This window comes from Gossypium raimondii, chromosome 10, assembly GCF_025698545.1.
Source record: "Gossypium raimondii isolate GPD5lz chromosome 10, ASM2569854v1, whole genome shotgun sequence".
In the NCBI taxonomy this organism is placed as follows: domain Eukaryota; kingdom Viridiplantae; phylum Streptophyta; class Magnoliopsida; order Malvales; family Malvaceae; genus Gossypium; species Gossypium raimondii.
Window position 1 is genome coordinate 28,568,865 of NC_068574.1, and position 22,678 is coordinate 28,591,542.

The 22,678-nt window shown below is 33.7% G+C and overlaps 1 protein-coding gene and 1 non-coding gene across 2 annotated transcripts; one reads left to right on the top strand and one right to left on the bottom strand.

Annotated features, from left to right (window-relative positions):
* Positions 1-314: 314 nt before the first annotated feature.
* Positions 315-420, bottom strand: LOC128034184 (small nucleolar RNA R71). The gene has a single exon (XR_008190316.1). It is a non-coding gene; the product is annotated as a small nucleolar RNA R71 (small nucleolar RNA).
* A 3,647-nt stretch (positions 421-4,067) lies between these two features.
* On the top strand, positions 4,068-22,623 carry LOC128033935 (uncharacterized). The gene is made up of 3 exons (XM_052622435.1): positions 4,068-4,480; positions 4,578-4,641; positions 22,369-22,623. Exons 1-3 carry the CDS (start codon positions 4,068-4,070, stop codon positions 22,621-22,623), a joined length of 732 nt encoding a protein of 243 aa, XP_052478395.1.
* Positions 22,624-22,678: the final 55 nt, after the last annotated feature.

Below are 22,678 nucleotides of genomic sequence, written 5' to 3' on the forward strand. Positions count from 1 at the left end.
TTAATCTGGGTATTAGGAGACTCAAAATCGAGGCATAATAATTCAAGCTGAAGCAAGTCATGTTCCAAATGCTTCAGACTATGGGCCAATTCAGTGGAATGCCTACTGAAGATCCTCATATTCACTTAAGACTATTTATAGAAGTGAGTGATTCTTTCAAGTTAGCCGGTGTACCCAAAGATGCATTATGACTGAAGCTGTTCCCATATCCGCTAAGGGACAGAGCTCATGCTTGGTTGAACTCATTGCCACCGAACTCCATTTCTACATGGCAAGAGTTAGCCGAGAGTTATTTCCCGCCGAGCAAGAATGCCAGGTTGAGGAATGAGATCACTGCCTTCCAACAAATGGATGATGAGTCCCTGTTGAGGCATGGGAAAGGTACAAAGAATTATTACGAGATTGCCCTCATCATGGAATCCCACATTGCATTCAACTTGAGACATTCTATAATGGTCTCAACGTTTACATGAGGATGGTAATGGACACCTCTGCTAATGATGCTCTCCTTTCTAAGTCTTATAATGAGGCTTACGAAATTATTGAAAGGATTGCCAGCAATAGTTACCAATGGCCAACCAATCAAGTAGCGTCAGGAAGTCGAGTCGCTGGAATACATGAAGTGGACGCTCTCACTTCACTCGCATCTCAGGTATCTTCAATATCCTCAATGCTTAAGAATCTTACCACTAATGGGTCTAACATTTTTGCAGCCCAACTGCCTAACCAATTTGAGAATATAGCCTGTGTGTATTGTGGGGAACGAAATTTGTTTGAAGAATGTCCATTGAACCCCAAATCTGTATATTACATGGCTAACCAAAACCAAAACCGAGGGAGGCAAGGACTGCAATCCAACTTTTATAACTCATCATGGTGAAATCACCCGATTTTTTCCTAAAGTAACCAAGGGGCTAGAACCAATAATACTTACGCCCAACCTAGACCAACTCAGTTGCCTAGTTTCCACCAACAAGTTCAGAAACCAACGCAAGCGGAACCATCCAATAGCTTAGAGAATCTATTGAAGGGATACATGGCAAAAAATGATGTCACTCTAAGGAATTTGGAGAATCAAGTGGGCCAGCTTGTTACTAAACTCAAGAACCAACCATAAGGTTCTCTACCTAGTGACATGGAGAATCTGACAAATCTAGGGAAGGAACATTGTAAAGCGTTGACATTGAGGAGCAGAAAGACAGTAGAGCCCAACACTGTCGAAGTTGAAAAGGAGCTAGTTGATGCTCAAGATTCAGAAGAAGTTCAAGCAAGTGTTGAAATTCTAGTTTCACCAAAACCAGACTCGACAAAGTAAGCTCAAGACCAGCTAATTCTGATCAACTAACAATGTCATTAATGCAAAACTTTCGCCAAAGATGAATCAACCAGAATCAGTCCCAGTAACAAAACCACCACCACCCTACCCTCAAATACTTCATAAACAAAAGCAGGAGATTCAATTCAAGAAGTTCCTTGACGTACTCAAGCAACTTCACATCAACATCCCGTTGATTGAAGCACTTGAGCAAATGCCGAACTACATCAAGTTCATGAAAGATATATTGTCTAAGAAACGAAGACTTGGAGAATTTGAGACTGTAGCTCTGACGAAGGAATGCAGTGCATATCTTCAAGACAAACTACCCCAAAAATTGAAGGATCTTAGATGTTTTACCATACCGTGCAACAATGGAGCAACATATTGTGGTAAGACATTATGTGACTTAGGTGTAAGTATCAACTTGATGCCTATGTCAATATTTAAAAGTTGGGGATAGGAGAAGTTAGACCAACTACAGTTACGCTTCAACTAGTAGATCGATCCTTAGCACATCCAGAAAGGAAAATCGATGACGTATTGGTGCGTGTAGACAAGTTTATCTTTCCTGTTGACTTTGTAATTCTTGATTTTGAACCAGAAAAAGAAGTGCCAATCATCCTAGGAAGGCCGTTCCTAGCAACTAGAAGGACCCTTATTGATGTACAGAAGGGCGAGCTCACTATGCGTGTTCAGGATGATCAGGTAACATTTAACGTCTTTAAGTCTATGGGATTTCCTTACACAATGGATGATTGCTCTGCAGTGTCCGATTTAGAGGATTTAATAGTGGAGAAGGAACTCAACTATGTTGAGGACCCACTGAAAAGAATTTTGACAATGGATCCTCCAAATGATGAAGAGGAGGATGAATACTTAGCTTTGCTAGAAGCTAATCAAAGGGGATTTAATCCGCAATCCCATTTTAAATCTTTGGAGTTAGAAAAGAGAGACTATTCTCAACCAAAAGCGTCTATCGAGGAGCCACCTAAATAAGAACTCAAGGTATTACCTTCTCATTTAAAATACGTTAATTTAGGTAACATTTCTACTCTACCTGTGATTGTTTCAGCAGAATTGACCACTAAGCAAGAAGAGAAACTTATCTTAGTTCTGAAACAATTGAAGAAGGCCATCGGATGGACCATAGCTGATATTCGTTGTATTAGTCCATCTATATGCATACACAAGATTATCCTCGAAGATGGAAAAAAAGGGACGATCGATGGACAACGGAGACTGAACCCCATCATGAAGGACGTAGTAAAAAAAGAGATCATCAGGTGGTTAGATGCGGGTATCATCTATCTCATCTTAGACAGTTCATGGGTAAGCCCGGTCTAGTGCGTGCCAAAAAAAGAAGGTATCACAGTCGTAGGGAACGAGAACAACGAGTTGATACCGACTAGAACGGTTACGGGATGGAGAATCTGCATCGATTACCAAAAGCTGAACAAGGCGACTAGGAAAGATCACTTTCCTTTGCCTTTCTTGGACCAGATGTTGGATAGACTCGTAGGACGAGATTACTACTATTTTCTCGATGGATACTCTGGGTATAATCAGATTACAGTAGCACCGGAAGATAAACACAAAACGACATTCACCTGCCCGTACGATACTTTTGCATTTAGACGCATGCCATTTTGTTTATGTAATGCACCTGCTACATTTCAAAGATGTATGATGTCTATTTTTACTGACATGGTTGAGAAATATTTGGAAGTTTTTATCTGTGATTTTTCAGTATTCGGAGATACTTACGATCATTGCTTAGCCAATCTAAGGTACTAAGGTCATGCGAAGAAACGAATCTCGTACTCATCTGGGAAAATTATCATTTTATTGTATGAGAAGGAGTTGTTTTAGGGCATTGGATAACGAGACATAGGATCGAGGTAGACAAAAGAAAGGTAGATGTTATTGAGAAACTCCCACCTCTTACATCTGTAAAGGGTGTTAGGAGCTTTTTAGGCCACTCCGGTTTTTATCAAAGATTTATCAAGGACTTCTCCAAAGTTGGTAAACCCGTATACAAATTATTGGAGAAAGACTCTATATTCAAGTTTGATGAGGAATGCTTAAAAGCCTTCAACGATTTGAAGAGTCAACTAGTCACGGCACCCATAATCGTCACACCAAACTGGGATTTGCTATTCGAACTGATGTGTGACGCAAGTGACTTCTCAGTTGGAGCTGTCTTGGGCCAGTGAAAGAACAAAGTTTTTCATCCCATCTACTACACAAGTCAAACCCTAACAAGAGCTCAACTAAATTATACAGTAACAAAAAAGTGTTACTTGCTATTGTGTTTGCTTTCAACAAGTTTCGATCTTATCTGATAGGTACCTAAGTGGCTATCTATACGGACCACTCGACAATTAAGTATTTACTTGTGAAGAAAGACGCTAAGCCGAGGTTGATCCGATGGGTACTTCTACTTCAAAAGTTTGATCTAGAAATTCAAGATCGAAAGGGAGTCAAAAATCAAGTAGCAGATCACTTGTCCAGATTGGAGCCACAAGAAGGGAATTCTCCTCTTATACCAATTCAGGAGACGTTTCTAGACGAACATATCCTAAAGGTAAATCATGTCCATAATACCCCTTGGTTTGCTGATATTGCTAACTATTTAGCTTGTGGTTTGTTGCCAATTGATAAGACTTATCAACAAAGGAAAAAGTTTCTTCACTATGTGAAGTACTATTTCTGGGAAGAGCCACATGTGTTTAAAAAGTGTGCAGATCAGATGATCAGGAGATGCGTGGCAGAAGACGAAAAACCAAAGATTTTATACCACTGTCACTCAGCTCCAACTGGGGGGCACTTCGGAGGTACACGTACAGCGGCCAAAGTATTGCAAGCCGGATTCATTTGGGAAACACTATTCAAGGATGCATATGCTTACGTGAAGAGCTGTAATCGATGTCAAAGGGTTGAAAATGTCACCAACATAAATGAGATGCCTCGAACAAACATCATTGAGGTAGAGTTGTTCAATGTATGGGGTATTGATTTTTTTGGTCCTTTTCCTCCATCTTGCGATCTCAAGTACATACTAGTAGAAGTAGAAAATGTGTCTAAGTGGGTCGAGGCTGAGGCATATTCGACAAATGATGCTAAAGTTGTGATGACGTTTCTGCAGAAGCATGTGTTCACAAGGTTTGGAACCCCAAGAACTATCATCAGTGATGAAGGATCCCACTTTGTGAGCAAGTGGTTAAAATGTTTATCAGACAAGCATGTTGTGAAACACAAGGTTGCAACAGCTTACCATCCGCAAACAAATGGGCAAGCTGAACTGGCAAATAAGGAGATCAAAGGTATACTTGAGAAGGTTGTCCGCCCGAACCGACGAGATTGGTCCACAAGATTAGAATATGCTTTATGGACTTACAGAACAGCATACAAGACACTGTTAGGGATGTCACCCTATAGGTTGGTCTTTGGGAAAGCCTGTCATCTACCATTGGAGGTAGAGCACAAAGCTTACTGGGCTATTCAACGGCTTAATTTGGATCCTAAGCTCACGAAAGAGAAATGGATGTTCCAACTCAATGAGTTAGAAGAGTTTCGAATGTTCTCATATGAAAATGCCAAATTACTTAAAAAAAGACTCAAGAAATGACATGACAACCACATTCGAGTTCGATAATTTGAAGCAGGTCAGCAAGTTTTGTTGTTCAATTCTAGATTGAAGTTCTTTCCAGGTAAGCTAAAATCACGTTGGTCCGGTCCATTTACGATTCACCAAGTCTATCCATATGGAGTTCTTGAACTCCAAGGTAAGGGAGGTAATTTCCGAGTTAATGCTTAGCGCTTGAAACATTATTGGGGAGATAAAATTGAACGGGATAAAATCTCGTTCATTTTATCGGATACTTAATTTTTTGTTTTTTCTTTTTGAATAAATGATTTAGGGATATTTTCGGGTAAAGTATGTTTAAATAAATTCTATCTAGGAGATTGGAACTTAAGCGGGACCGTTTATGACCCCTCCAATCTTTCTTGGGAATTTATTTTGACATAATTTTCCAAAAAATTATCCCCTGTATGGAAAAATAAATTTTTAGTTTCAAATAAAAGGGTCAATTTTGATCCATGTTTTAGTTTGCAACTCAATTTTAAATTTTCATTAAGTCTAGGCACTTAATTGAATTATTTTTAAAATTTAGTCACTTTTTTGTAAATAATAAAAACTAGGTGCCTTTCTTTGTGAATATTTTCAAAAAGCATCTAGAATAAATATCTTTAATATTATTAATAATTTGATAAACTTTAATATATAATTATATTATTTATAATTTATATATTAATTTTATCAACTTAGCTTAAATTAGGATTAATTAGGAATTTTTATTTCGCACAATAAAATAAGAGATGGGAATCAAAAGTAAATATGGATAAGTAGTAAAGTCTCTTATTTTATTTCTGCACAATAAAATAGACATATACATGTCTAGGATTGGATCTAGGAAGAGCTTGGTACTTAAGCAGTCAAATTGACTTACCTCCTCTTTTCTGGAATCCTACCTGGTGTATAGTATCTATTCACGTTAAACAATGAGGACATTGTTCATTTTAAGTTGGGGGACCGAAAATTGAAATTATTTTCACTCAGAATAAAATTTTTCTTTTAATTATGAATATGATATATTTTTGTTCAATAAATTTGAATTTTGTCAAGTATGCTAAATTTAAGTATGAATAAAATTTAATTATTTCAATAAATTGTTATGTTAGCTTAATAATGACATGAAATGCATTTCTAATAAAGCATGCAAATCATATCGTAAAATTTTAGTTCTTTAGGAAAGTTAGGCATGCATGAAAGTTTAAGTCTTTAGAATTGACTTAGTAGTTTCTTGAGGCGAAATCCTAGGAAGCATGGAACGTTGAAAATGATTTAGGCAACTGTTGGTTGGACCATTTGAGCCTTTCAAGCCGACCATGATGAAATTTTTATCCTTTGAAACCCAACTTTGAGACTTTATGGCCTAATTTTATTTGAACCCTTACAAAGTTAGCCATCACTTTTCTTAATTATCTTAAAAATGTCCCAAACACTAGACTCAGTACTATTCAGAGTATTCTTTGAAAATAAGCTTGGGGGAGTTGCAAAGAAGTATGAAATGCTCTAAAAATTGTAGTACATGTAGTAAAATACTCGAAAAAAAACATATGTACTTGAAGTAAATTGCATTAAAGAGCTTGTGAAAAGGAAAAAAAAGTTGATGTATTGAAGGTAATTATTTCGAAAGGTCTGATACAAGCTGAGTCTAGGGTTTGTTTTAAGCCTAAAATTATCTATCTTTTACCTACCCCTAAGCCCAGCCACGTTACAACCTTGTTAAAGACCTATTTATTCAAAGTTCCAATGTTACCCACATTAGTGGAGAGAAATTGCTCTATTCAACATATGAAGACATCAGTTAAGCTTAATGATTGCAGTTTAATTTTGAATAAGGGATTAAAATCAAATTGGTAGGGATTAACATGTCTTTATTAAGAAACAATTAGTCTAATTTTGCTATTGTATTAATTGTTGAGATTAATTTGAACGATATATATACTTGAGTAGCATAATTAGCAAATTTCTTGTTTTTGAGCATAAGTATATTGATTTCATGATTTTGGGAAGAATGTTGTTCTGAAGGAGTTTTTCAAAAACTGTTTCCGAGAAAATTCTTTTCAAATTTGTGCAATACTCGAGACGAGCAATGAATTAAGTTTGGGGGTGTGGAAACACGAAAATTTATGTGTTTTTACATGTCCTTTTTTAACTTAAAATCATGCTATTTCGGTTAAATTCTTGTCGAAAAATAATTAAATGTTATAAAATAATTAAATTATGTTAAAAATATGAACATGATGAATTTTAATTAATTTTATAGTTAATTTTGACTATTTTCGATAGATTCGCACATAGGGCAAAAATTGGCTCGACAGACAATGCTCGAGGAATAATATCGAGAAGCAATTTGAAACATCGAGAAAAATTTATTTCCAGCCTAAGATGGTCCAAAAATATGTTTTAATTCATAATATAATTAATTTTAATTTATTCCCAATTTAATTTGGGCTAAATAAATTATTATTAATTAATTATGAAAAAAAAGGTTCTAGTTGAACTGCATTGGTTGAACCGAATCTAGTGAACTGAACCAGCTACCAATTGGGCTACCCAGAACTATCTATATGCTGACCCAAATCAGCATTTTAGCTGACTAAATAAGCTTGGAAAGAAGCCCTTGAAGAACTTTCAACCTTGCATTCAAACCCCTCCAAAAAATGTGGCTTTATGGATTTTCCCTAGGCTATTTTTAGCAAAGTTGAATCTCTCAACTTTGCCATGTGTGTGGCCAGCCAAGGGGGGTCTCTTTGGCTGATGAAATTTTCTATTTTCAGCAGCCACAATCAGCTATAAAAGCCACCCCTTGCAAATTATTCAACACATCCCTCACACTCTCATTCTCCCTTCTCCTCTCTCACTTTCTCTCAACTTCTCCTTCCCATTTTCCCTTTTGTTCAAGTGCCGAGTTCTTCTCTTGGAAAAGAGGTCCTCATCAGCCATTTTTGAGCAGGAATTAAAGTGTTCATAAGCCACCTTGATAGCCGAGGACAACAGAGAGTGAAGAAAGGAGAAATCAGTCAAGCCACGGAGAAACACGGGATTTGCTTCTTGTTCCCTATCTCTTTAAATTTCGTTGTTGTTTTGACAAACATGTTTATGAATATTTATGCCATTGAAATGGTTAATTTAATCAATCTAGCTTGAATTTAATCTGTGTTGGGTTGATTATATTTTGCCTGCTTGAATTATTGAAATTGTGTTTGTGCTGTTATAGGCTTCGGTAAGATGCTTGATTAAGTAAAATCATGCCTAAGTTATTCTTACAATATTAATTTTTAGATAACTATGAATTAATTATTAAATCGTATTGAAATTGTAATTAGTTGACACAATACTTAATCAGTGCATGTTTATTCTTCTAAGGTAGCTGAAGTTAATTTAGCATTGTATTTGGTGATACATATGCCTTGCATAACTTGCAAGATTATTGTGATTAAACTGTTTCAAGGTAGAAATACTCAGTTACCTCACTTGATCTTTTATATGCTTGTGAAGATTGATTAATCGCTTGGATTGACATTGAAAAATGTTCAAGAGATTGATTAATTTAATAAGGAATGTAATTAATCCAACACAATTATATCATCTTGATTAAACCTTATTTGAAATCGTGCATTAGAACCTTTTTATTTTTAATTTTTTTACTTATTTTTAACCCTTAGTTTTTAATCATCTTTAAACCAAAATATTTTCCATCACCAAAGTGTTTTAACATTAATTTCATAAGTATTCTTTTTTACAGTCCCTGTGGGTACGATAACTTGACATTTACTTGTCACTTTATTACTTGTTGCGATTGTGTACACTTGCAAATTTTTGTCGTTCCAAGCTTCTCTTCCATGTAACTACCGTGCCAAAACAAATGCCTTCTTTTATGCATCTAGGATGTCATGCCTCAATAGGAGCGTGGGTGGTTTCAGAAAGAGGTTGGATTGGGTTCAAAAATCCTTTAGTGATAAATTCAACAAAAGGATGACCAAACGAACAAGGCTTACCAATTGGTGAGAATATAATAAAGAGAATCTCACTACCACATAAAGTGGAGAACTCAAATATCTTCTTATAAATTTTCGAATTTCCTTTTGAAAATGAGATGAGCCTATCATCCTCATTTTCAATTATCTTAATATCAATTTTTTGTTTTCATCTAGTTTTGTTACCTAAGCTTGCCATTGCAAAATAGATCAAAGGACAAAAGAAACAAACAAGAAAGTTAAAAATGAATGCTTTACTAGCCTTTTAAATGGTTTAGAATGAAGTCTTCTTGGCTGGAATTCATATATATAGGCCAAAAAATCTCAAGAAATTAAATGCTTAAATTAATTAAATTAGGTGATTAGATTTGACGTTCAACAATTGATTATCATGTTCGTAATTGAATTTAGTCTTGAATTAGATAGCTAAATATGTTTCTTTAATGCATTATAAATATTGTGTTATTGATCGTATATATATTATATCAAATATGCCATAAAATAAAAAAATATCATGATATCATGGTGCGTTTTAAGTCAGATATATGTTGCAAAGTTTCGAAAATCGATACAGTTAATCGGTAAAATTAAAAGCTTGCCCTAGAATAACTGATAGAATGTTCAAAAAAACGAGAGACTTCTAAAGAAATCAAGAAAATAAAGCTCCAAAAACCTTTAAGGAAATAATGGATATAAAATTTATTGCATTTCAACTTTTGGTAAATTTTAGAACAGGTTAGGCTATACTACCATTAAAAGTATGTTGATGTTGTCAATAGCATCTAAAATGACTTGAATTATCTTCTCTACTTGGTTTTATTTTACGATGCATGAAATATCACAATGTCTACATCAGTGTTATTTAGAGAAGAATAGATGAAGAAAATCAAATTGTTTAATGTTTAATAATTTAACTCTTAGTGTAATTGCAAATTGCAGTAATAACAAGTGGTTGAATGAAAGTTGACCGCCTAGAATTATACAACTTCATAAAAAATAGGGTTATCTAGTTCAGGATTTTTCTTGTGCAAAAACCATAATCCATGAGGAAAGATCAAAAATGCCGATTTGTCTTGATAATCCATTTATTGCCTGCTTTTCATGGTTTTCATTGATTGGAGCTATACAAATGATGTTCATTAGTTTTAATTGTCTTATTACAATTCTTTTACAATTATTAAATAATTTAGTTCTTTTATAATATGCCAATGAGAAAAATAAAACAATAGAACTCAACTATGCTAATTTAATAAAATATACCATTAAAGCATAATTAAAAACTTCGTACATGTTTTTTCTGAAAAGAGCTTATTACATGTAAAATATATCTAAACATAAAATTTAGATTATTTTTCGACACATTTCACTATGCCATTTCCATTTTATTACTTAAAAACATTTATATATATTTTCAAATTTATGTTTTTATTTAATGATAATTGTAAAAGTTACACTTACTAAGTAAACTTAAAATGCAAGTTTATAATTAAATTTAATTTTAATTATCATACACCTAATGTATGCATTTTTTGTTATTGTCTTTTATGTTATTTTTGAAGTTTTATCAAAATTGATATGAAAATATGACTTTTTTAGGAAAAAATTCAACCAGCTTATATTAAATTCAATAACCAAAAACAACAAAAGGAGATGAAAAGATAACTTGGAAGATATGACTTTTAAATACATAAAACAACTTAAAAAGATGTGGTGAAGGCATATAATTAATATGGAATTGTAGGGACAAAAACTTGCTACAAGAAGAACTCCCAAAAATATATTATATTTAGACTCCATCGCCTATCATTAATACTAAAGTAAAAACTATTTAGATGAGAAATAATTGCCAAGCAATCTTTTCAAGAAATTTCCATTAATTTTAAATCATTAGGGTGCAAAACTTGATGTAGAATCTTGTAAGGAGTATACTCCAGAGTGACATGTTCTGCTATTTATCTTATATGAAAACTTTTTTAACGGTATCCTAAAATTGATAGTGTATCAACATATGAATTGAAACTTAACCGAGTCATTAATATCAGCAATTGTACGAACTTAAGCTCATATAATTACTTAGCAAAAAAGTAATATTTTACAAACAAAAAAGGGTGCAACAATTTTATTAATCACGATAACCAGTATTGCATGATAATTAAAATGAAAATAGCCCTAGATTGTAAGCAATCAAGGACATGTTCATGTATGCCTTGAGGACTCCCAAAATTGACAAGCTTCAAACATAACAAGAAATAAATAAAAATAGCATTTCGCATTGTTAAATTTGTGGTTTAGAATTGCTAGTGACCAAGGTCGTATCCAGAGGGAATTTCTACAGGGAAATCCTCATTCGCATTGGTTGTGGCATGCATTGAAGATATGGTTGTAGTCTTCTTCTCCCTCGTGACATAAAGTGGGTTGATAAGCTTTGTGAAACGTGTGTCTAGTTTATAAAGCTCCCTAGGGTTAAGATGATCAGGGGGAGTTTTCCACCAATGATTAATTTTTCTTCCACTTGACTGCTAGGCTAGAGCAAGCACGTTTTGCTTCTCTTTTGATACATCTAGTTGCTGTGGACTTCATTGTAATAGTGGATCAGCGAGTTAATTCTTACTTTATGGTGAGCCTCAGAAGCATAAGTGTTTTCATAAAGAGCTTGATTTAGGTTTAAAAATTGATTAGTAACAAATTCAACAGATGCCTAAACGAATAGGCTTCCGTACTGGTGAGTAGACAATGAAAAGAATCTCACTACCACATAAAGTGGACAGCTCAATGATTTTCTTGTAGATTCTTGAACGTCATTTTGAGAATGAGATAAGCCTATCATCCTCATTTTCAATGATCTTAATCTCATTTTTTTGCCTTCCTCTAGTTTTCTTTCTTGAGCTTGCCATTGCAATAACAAAAGATCTAAGGACAAATGAACCAAGCAATAAGGTTAAAAATGAATGCTTTACTAGACATTGGATAGTTTGCAATGAAGTCCTTTTTGGATGGAATGCATATATCTAGGCTAGAAAAACTCAAGAAATTAAACGTGAAACTAATTAAATTAGGTGAGCAATTTTGACATTTAATGATTGATCATCGTGCTAGTAATTAAATTTAGCTGTGGATTAGGTACTAACTATGTTTCTTGAATGCAATATAAATCTTATCTTTGTTGTAGTCTATATATTACATCAAATATGCCATAAGATGAAAAAGATGTTGGGTCACCGAGACGCCCCGTGGCATAGCGGAAAAATTATTTCGGCGATCCAAACTAGGAATGCATGCACAAGGAACGAATCGAGAAGGAAAGGTTTGAAAATATACCTTTCGAAATTTGAAAACTATGAAGGAACCATTACTAGTTCAATCCCCTTTACACGCACCCGATTCAAAGCCTCAACAAAATCGTCTCGACTTCTACGTAGTCCACCCACTTGCGAATGAACGAACGAACAAAAACTCTCTTTGAACGTTTTAGAGAGTTTTTTTCAAAAAAAGTATGGCAGTTAGACCTAGTTTTTTTCTTTTTTCGTGGTTAATGTTGGTAACACTATCTCACCTTAAGGTTTATTTTTATATGATTCCCTTTTAGTTTAATATTCATACTAAAACCGGAATCATCCCTTCTTGGTGCCGAAAATATATGGAAAATATCATAATGTAATATCCTTTCTAAAACGATATTAATTTCCATATATTTTATGTTTGACCGAAATTATTATAACACTTTATTTTAATAATTTAGTAAAAAATAAATAATTAATATTTTATATGAATCAAATTCATACATTTATATTAACTACGTTCTCTATTCTTGTACAATGAAATTGTACATATATTGTGTTTATTATTTAACTGCCAAATTAAACTAATTCAATTCTTGTGACAGTTAAATTTAGTACCAATTGTGTTTAGATTCTGTTCGTTCCAACCATAAGGTGTGACCCTGTAGGCTCTTGTAACATTGGTAGTACTACTAGAACACTTCTAACGATACCAGCAATGGGTGACATCTAGAAATGGATCATCACTACCCAAGTTACAAGAAGTCATGGTTCGACATAACCTTTCTGTGATAAATATTCATGTATTATATCCTTTTGTCCTTTATATCTCGATAGGACACAAGTCATGGAATAGTCACATTTGCAATGTCCAATATCATGTTTCTTGATACCCGAAGTAGACTACAATAAACAAATAAGTGTAATATCTCATATTAACTTATTTGAGCATGGCTATGCATTTCTAGTCTCATTTCATCAAGTTACCTAAGATATTGCTCCCATTATGTAGGAGGGACAAATCCTATCTTGATCAATCATATCCCACTACATAGATTGTGGCATAGCCAGCATCAATCTTTATAGTACAACCTGTTGCATTAGACATTTGACTGTACCAAAATATATGACTCACAATGTTAGGATAATGATGATCTCCAGTCTAAGGATCGTATACATAGTTATCACCAGGAGTAATGTTTTGACTATTATATAATAATCCAAGAAACATACTTATAGCGAGTCAGTCTAATATGTCGTTCCCTAACATATACTCATGTATTGAGACATTATCATAAATCAATTTATTTTACACACATAGAAACTGAAACTAAAATAACAATGACAATGCCTTTTATTAATAAAAAAGGTACAATGAATATGTGATTACAATCATCCAATGATTGGTCTTTGGACATACTCTAACAAAAGAATCATGATATCATGTTCCATTTTCAATCAATTATATGTTGAAAAATACAAGAAATTGAAACTGTCACTCGGTAAAATGAAAAGCTCGCCCTTGAATAACTAATGGTCACTAAACTAACTATAATTATGACCAAGGCAAGTGCACCTATTGGACAATAGTATAGCTATGGTGAGTAGGAAATATCGTATCCATAAGGACTAAAAGTACTAGTAATTACCGTTATTTAACCGATAAATTGGGATGATTGATTTTAATCTAAATTTACTAAACTAATTTACTAAGAACGCAACAGAGAATGAAATAGGAAAGTAATTGAAGATAACCCAAGAGAAAGACAATACCCAGGAAAGAATCCACCTAGACTTCACCTATTATTCTAAATCTAAATTAAACGATTTATTTACTTGTGTCTTGATCCATAGAAATCCCTAGATTATGTTAATATCCCTTTCGAGAGTAAGAACAACTGACTCTAGGTTGATTAGTTGAAATATTTTTCTAATTAAAACCCCTATTGTCGCATTAACTCGATCTATGGATTCCCTTATTAGATTTGACTCTAATTCGGTAGATTTATGTCGTTCTATTTGTAGGATTGCATGCAACTCCACTCAATTATGCTAGATTTACTCTTAAACATGGACTTTTGCTCCACTGAAATAAGCACATTAAACATGAATTAATATCCTGATAATAGTAAAACACGAAATAAGTATACATAATTGAGAACAAGAATAAAGTATTTATCATGTAAATTAGAAATCAAATAATAAGATTCATCATAGGTTTCATCTTCCCTAGGTATCTAGGGAATTTAGTTCATAGTATGGGATGAAAACTTCTCAAAGTTAGAAAAAATACAAGACATAAAGAAATTCAATAAAACTTTGAATGAAGTTAAAAGGATATCCGCTTCTAAGTTGGCTCCGATGGTGTTCTTCGAGTATTTCTTCAATCTTATTTGAGTGCCCTTTAGATCTTCTTCTAATTGATATTTATAGCCTTTAGAATGCTCAGAAAGCCTAAAAATTGGGTTTTTCTACATGTTTCCGGCCAGCCCATGTGGCTCACAAGGGTGTGTGGCCAGCCTGTGTGGCGCACACGGGTGTGTGGCCAGCTCGTGTGGCTCACACAGGTGTGTGGCCAGGCTGTGTCGAAATGCCTTGGCTGTGTGCATCTTGGAAACTACTCTATTCATCTGATTTTGGCTCATTTTTCGTTCCTTTTGCTCCCAAATGCTCTCCTAAGTATAGAAACATGAATTTAAAAGATTAGAAACGTCAAATTCACTAATTTACATCATTAATCATCCAAAAATGGATTAAGAATGGGATTAAAATATGTTACTTTTACAACTTATCAATAAATGATAGGATGTTTAAGAGAGGAAGAACTTCTAAGGAAATCAAGAAGAAAAGGCTCCAAAAACATATAAGGAAAAATGATATCAAAATTATTACATTGCATATTATGGTAAATTTTAGAATAGGTTAGGTCGTAAGCATTACATGTTCTACCAATGAAAGTATGATGATGTTGTTAATAGCATTTGGATTGAACATGGTTTTGCTTTTCTACTTGATTTTATTTTACCATGTATGAAATATCGTAATTTTTTCCTTAAAGTTACATAGAAAAGAATAAATGAAGAAAATCAATTTGTTCTAAGTTCAAAAATTCAAATATTAGTGTTACTGTAAATTGAAAAATAACAAGTTGTTAAATGAAAGTTGAACACCAGAAAATAAACAACTCTGCACTAAGTAGGGTTATCTAATTTAGGATTTTCCATTTGCAAAGATCCATGAGAAAATGTAGAATGTTAATTCATTTCCCTCTTATTGATTTGGCATTTTAAATTGTTATTGTGTTGTTTTCATTTGAAGGAAAGAAGCAAGCTAATTTATGCCATCCGTTAGTCTTGTATTAGTGTTGGATGTTGCACCATGTGGCATACTATTTAGGTAATCAGGTAACTGTGTTATGAATTTGTTGAAGTTCGTCTTTTGGTGGAATATGTAGCTGACCTGTATATCTTGGCATGTTCGATGAGGAGAACCCACCAATCAGTGGATTCTCTTAGTAAGTGTTTTTGTTAGGCCCTTCTGTTAGTATCCGTCAATGATAAATTGTTAAGCTGTGGACTCGATAGCCTTCTTTATGATCACGTGGGTATATTGTTCAATTTTAGTTGGTTTCTGGTTATGATCTAGTAGGAAATTAACTAGAGTGTAATGGATATATAAGGTAGGATTTTCCAATAAATTATTATGTTGGCCATAATAGGGTGGTGAGTCAGCTTTGTATGGCCACGTGTAAGTTATTATAAGAGTTGTGTGAGATATAAATATCAGTGAGACTATTATAGTGGAGGGTTCTTACTTCCTTTTCTTTTACTTTATTTTTACTCTAGTATTCCGTTTAAGAAATAGTTCTTCGTTGGAGAAGAACCTACAAGTGTTTGAATATTAAGTAAGCGTTATGGAGTGTAGCGAAAGACTTACTGTAACCAACTTCTTAGAGATCTTCAGTGATTATCTAGTTTGTGTTAGTCGTATGTGAATTTTCCTCTTGGTCTTGGTATTTTGTTAAGTTCTGGTTGCCATAGTTAAGAATTCACATGAAATCGTCATCATGAAATATTGTAAGCTATTGCATGTAATTATCTGCGTCTGCATGTAAATGGTAACAGAGGTGACTTCCTTGGTGTGTAAACTCGGTATCTGTACAGGATGGGCCACTGGTAGGGCATGTTAGTTGCTAACCAGATGTGTCACATCCCAAAAACTGGGTTAGTAGAAATTGGGTTAATGCACCGAGAGTGGTCATGCCTGGGTTTTTTTTTAGCAATTGAGTAGTGGTGGAGTTGTCCTTGTTAATAAGTGTTTGAATTCCTTCCCTCCTATTATTTTCTATGTGGAGCAATTTTGTTTCCAACCTTAGTAAAGGTCACATCCCATGGTTTTAATTATTTATTTTCTAAAATGAAAATAAGGAGTAAAGAGGTAAAGTGGTTAGGAGCTCTAATTAAATGTTATAGATATTAGGTTCATGTCCCCTCAACAACACCTTTTTAGTTTAATTTTTGTGTTTTCGCCATGTGCTTATTGCTCCCTTGCCCTCCAACCATGCTTTCCATAATAAGGGAAGATTCGTTCCATTGTTTTTTGTCAACATACCTTATTTTTTGATAACATGATCCCCTTTTCACTCATTTGTCCCCTTAACTTACCATTCTCTCCATCTTTGTCATATGAAGGGATTCAATGAACCTAAACATGTTTAATCACAATTATTTTCATCCAATTTTGATTGTTCCCCTCTCATTGCCGCACCACCCTATACTCCTCCACATTCTCTCCCTTTTCTCTCTTTTCTCTATTTTGTTTAGACTTCAACCTCTCATTTTTGCTCCCTGTTCCTTCTTCTCCACTGTTTCATAGCCTTGAACCACCATCACCACACCACCGAATCACCACCTTACTGTAGGATCACCGGTACCCCCATGGCGTAGCAAAAATTAAGAAAACAAATAATTCTAGCAATCCAACCCATGGATCCATGTGCGAGGAACGAATCGGGGTGAAATAATGGTTTCAAAATTACCGAAACTTCAATCTGAGTAGACAACAACGCCTCGGCAACGAGAATACTGATCTACTATCAAACCAAGCTGCAACCTTTTATGATTCTGACCTCTATGTAATCCACCCAGTTTGACAATGAATGGAAAAAATCTCCAAAACTATTTTTTTGGAGAATTCTTTGCTTGACGACTGCTAGACCTCACAAACAAAGTTTTTAGGTTTTCCCTTTTTTTAGGGTTTTAGAAAACTGTCTATATATCACCCTTTTATAATTGGTATATATATAATGAATCATAATTCATAAAATTTTTATCTGAACATAATAATCATAATTAAAATTAAATATAATAATGTTTTTAACCAAAAATTATAATTACATTAATTATAACAAGGATTTCGTAAACTATATGTATTTAAATTTATATACTGAACCAAATTCATATATTAATAGAACTATGTTCTCATTATGTGCATAACATCCTTGTACATATAATATGTTCGATATTTGATTGCCCAATTAAATTAATTCTATAATTAATTTAATTCATGTGACAAGCAAACTCAATACCAACTATGTTTTATTCTATTCATTTCAACCATAGGGTGTGACCCTATAGGTTCTTGTAACGTTAGCAGTAATACTAGAATCATTCTAATGTTACAAAAAATGTGTGGCATCTAGAAATGCATCATTGCTACCTAAGTTACATGAAGTCATGATTCGACATAACCTTTTTGTGATTAACCTTTCATGCATTAATCCTTAAGTCCTTTATCTCTGAAATGGACACAAGTCATGGAATAGTCACACTTGCATAGTCCATCCCATGTTCCTTGATATATTGAGTAGACTATGATATATACATAAGTATGAAATCTCATATCAACTTATTTGAGCATGGTCATGCATTTCTAGTCTCACTCAATCAAATGGCCTAAGATATTACTCCCATTATGTAGGAGGGACTTATCCTATATTGATCAACCATATCCCTCTACATAGGTTGTGGTATATATAACATTAGTCTTTATAGAACAACCAGTTACGGTGTACGTTTGACTGTATCAAAATATACAACTCACGATGTTGGGATAATGATGATCTCAAGTCTGAGGATCATATGCATATTAATCACTATGAGTAATATTGTGACAATTACATAATAATCCAAGAAACATACTCATAGTGGGTCAGTCCAATATGTTGTTCTCTAACACACATATTCATGCATTGATTTTGACACTCCATATCAATGACAACTCTTTATCATCAATCAACTACATGTTAGTCTTAATGCATTATTGTTGTCCTAGTCAACAATAATATTTGACTAAGGATCTTTTAAGAATAATCATATTATTCTCAGGACATTATTATAAAACAGTTTATTTATACACACAGAAAAGAAACTGAAATAATAATGGCAACACCTTATATTAATAAACATGGTAAATCAAGTATGTTATTACAACCTTCTCATGATTGATCTTTGGGCATACTCTTACACTTGCCACCTCCCTCCTCTAATTTTTGTCCAACGCCACACCTAGTGTTGCCCTCCACCACCCTCGCAACCACTATGCAACACCACCCATTTTTTTTCTCTTCTTATTTAAGTGGGTGACTGAAACCCATATAATCTTTTCTTTTTCCTTTGATGAACAACTGACTTTGTCGTTGTCAAATTTTTGCCTCCGTTGTCAGACCATCACCCTTGCTACCGAATTGTCACTTCCGTCACCGCCATCGCCAACATAGCACCACCCTGGATGGTTGTGTTTCCTTCTTTTTTCTTCATCATTTTTCAAAAAACATTATTTCTTTTAGTAAATAAAATTCTGCACTATTTATTTCACATAGTTTCATAAATTTTATTTCACAGTTTCATAAATTCTAAGTCTTTATTTTGTAAACTTACTCTTAATCAACCCCTTCTTTATATCATTCAATTTTCCTGGATCAAAATCAGGAAGATCCACCGATCTCTCCTTTTCGACCGATATAGAGTAAGTACAAGGGTTGAATGAGAACCGCTCCTCCCTCACTGTTTCTCTCTTGATGGAATATTCATAAGAGTTATGGTGAATTTTTCCCTCATTTATTAACTTTTAGTTATGATGTCTTTTCGAAGGGTCAATCGGTACCAACCCAAGAGATCATTAATGTTGGGATCAAAATCACTAATTTGACTAATTATTTTTAGGGTAATCTAATTGTTAGATCCAAGTGTGGACATTCTCAGAGAGTGGTTGCACATCGGGTGTATGATCAGGTGTGGGTTTTAACATTTAAAAATAAATAAATCTATATTTTATATTGATTAAAATCATTATTTAAATAATATCTGATAAGGATACTTTAAGTATCCATTAAGAGAGATAAAACCCATCGATACGGACTACATCAAGTAAGTGATTCCGAATCGTATATGTTGTGAAAAGCATAATATATGATCTTGATGATTATTTTTTATATGAAATGTATGAAATCTCATTCTCATTTTATGTGATCTTATGGCATGTATGATTTTCGCATGATTTATAAAATGTGGAATATTGATATAAAGTGTATATATGTGATTTGCATGTTAAGCATGCTTATATGATTTTTAAGTGAAAGGTGATAAAATGAGCATGTCTTACATGCCAAAGTGAAAAGTGATTTTTGAGTGAAAAAGTAATTTTGTGGTCATATCACATGCATGGGGTGGGACATGTGAAAGGTGGAAGAATGTGACGGTTTATCTGCAGAAGTGGTGGCTTGTCCACAAATTTGATTATGTGGCAGTTTATCTACTTTACCATGACACTGTTCACAACTTGGCATGTTATTGGATGGATGAGTTCTGGGGAACTCAATTGTGGTGTGTAGCGGAGATGGGTGGACCATTTTCATAAAATCTGCAACGTTTTAGAAAAAGTGCATTAACATGATCATGCATAGTATAAATGTGAAATATTGAGTTATATGAAATTGCTATGGTTATTATGATTGTATAATGTATATGTTCATATGTATGTGATTGTGTTTATGTTAATCTCACACTGGGCTTAAAAAGCTGACCTTATTAGTGTTATAATCTTTCAGGTAACACATAGACATAAGACTTGGATTCAACATTCTGTGGAGCCTCTCGGGTATTTTTACCTTATGAACATTTTTATGAATTTTAAAAATTGTTCGGATTTTGGTTTGCGAACTTTTGACTTTGGACACTACTTTTATTTTGGGTTGTGGTTTGTTTTTACAACTTTAGAACTATCACACATGCATGCAAATTTATGAGATTTAATTATTTTTAAATTATGAAATTTATCTAAACTAATTATGATTTTACTTGGTTTTTAAACAAAATAATAACTCTTAAAATTTCTAAATAGTTTTATTGAAATCCGCTACGAAGTTCTTCCAAAAATCATTTTTATAATTATAATGCAAAATTCTTTATTTTAAAAAACTTAAAATGATATTTCGATAAATGTCGCTTTTTCAAATAAAATATATTATTAAGTATTTTTTAAAGAAATAAAATTATTCGATCTGTAAATTTGTAGGTTTTCTCAAGGAATTCAAACCTAGTGATTTTCAATAAACAAATAAAATCTAGCATCATTTTATGTAATTTTCAAGATTTAGCCGTAATGTCTTGGCCGAGTTTAGAACGTTACAAGATGGACGAATAAGATTGGCCACTAGTAGGGCATGTTACTTGCTAACCACATTGGAGTGAGTGTTGGGTTTCTGGTAGGGCATGTTAGTTGCTAACTAGCCTAGCGATATGGGTGCTGCCATCGGTAGGACATGCTAGTTGTTAACCATGGAAAAAAGCCTTGAGCTCATGGAAACATGCATGTGCTCGAAACAATAATGATTGCGATATCTGTTTTGAAATGTGAATATAGGATCTGAGGTTAGCACAAGGAAGGGCGAGAAAAACAATAAGAAAATATCATTTTGGATGTGTTCCATGTTATGTATATTTGCATATAGGAAAGAGACGGTGATAATATTGCATGTTAAGTGGTAAATCTTTATCCTTTGGTTGTGTTGTGCACGTAGTGTATCCATTAAGTTGTCATGCTTGGTGTACAATATTCGCCCTCGTAAAAGTGAGTTCGGTATGCATCTAAATGTTAGTCTAATGGTATGTCTAAGATGATAAAGGTAAATGTTGGTAGAGATCATGTTCCTAAAGTGAAGTACCCATTATGTCAAAGAAACTATTCTCTATGAAGTGGGGGCAAAGAATATTCGCCCGTAAAGGATAGGCATCCCCCATCGATCCATGTTTGAGGGTATACACCCAATTGTCTCTACATTTAGAATGTTGACTTAGAAGTATATGTGTATATATATGTTGTATCATCCTTCCTCTTATAATTTTCCTGGAAAGGGTTAAGCAAAGCTATTTCTAGAGCTCACTAAGTTATTTCGAACTTACTCTTTTCTTTCCCTTTTCTAGGTGGTAATTCGTCATAAGGGCTTGTTAAGGGGACTTAACTAGAAAGAGCGACCTGGTTGTGAGCTTTTCTTATGTTTGTTTTGTAACATGCATATATTTAATATAGGGGTGGCATGTAGCATTATCCTGTAACGAAGATTTGTAATAATTTACTTCTTTTGATAAATCACTATTTCAAGAGAATATTACTTTTGAAGAGTCGATTAAGCTTTTATGAATTGGGTTTATAAGGTTATCCTTTAACTGTGTACGCTAGATTTATTTAAATAATGTTTTACTGCCAACAATGTATTTAATGTTTTTATGAAAAAAGGAACTTACATTGCATTTTATATAAGCTTGTCGACTTTGTAAGGTCTCCTTCGAAAGATTTGTTTTAGATTATGTTTTGTATTATATGGCGTAAACCTAATCTGAATGTTTCTCTTAAAATTTTGGGTTATTGCCCTAGTTAAATAATTATGTGCCAAAAGCTTATTAAGATTTCATTCTAAGTTTAAGTTTACTTTTATACGTAATGCCTCAGTCTGATGTTAAGGAATTGAGGTGTTATAAGTTTGGTATCAAAGCCTAGGTTGAGTCGATTCTTGAAAAATCGAAAGTTGAGTTACACCCCAATATGCATGTTATATGTTTTCGGCTATTCCCTTATAGTTTTGCTAAACTGTATTTTTGTGTGTAGTTTAAAATATCTTCGAATTTACATGATGCAATTAGTAAAGGAATGAAAACAAATAATCCTCAACCTCATGGTCCGAAACCTTTGGCTAACCTAAAAGCAACTGGGAATGCTGCGAAAGATATTTTTGTTAAGATGATGAAGCGATGGTTTGACCAATTTACCGAAACTACTCGTGTGCCTCCACATCAACCTCAGTCTCAATCAAAAGCTACTCCACAAAGAATGAATATTCCAACTGTACCAGCTATGAACTAGCTTCGAGGAGATCTCGTGAGAGAGATATGTAGACGGGGTGCTAAGGAATTTCTAG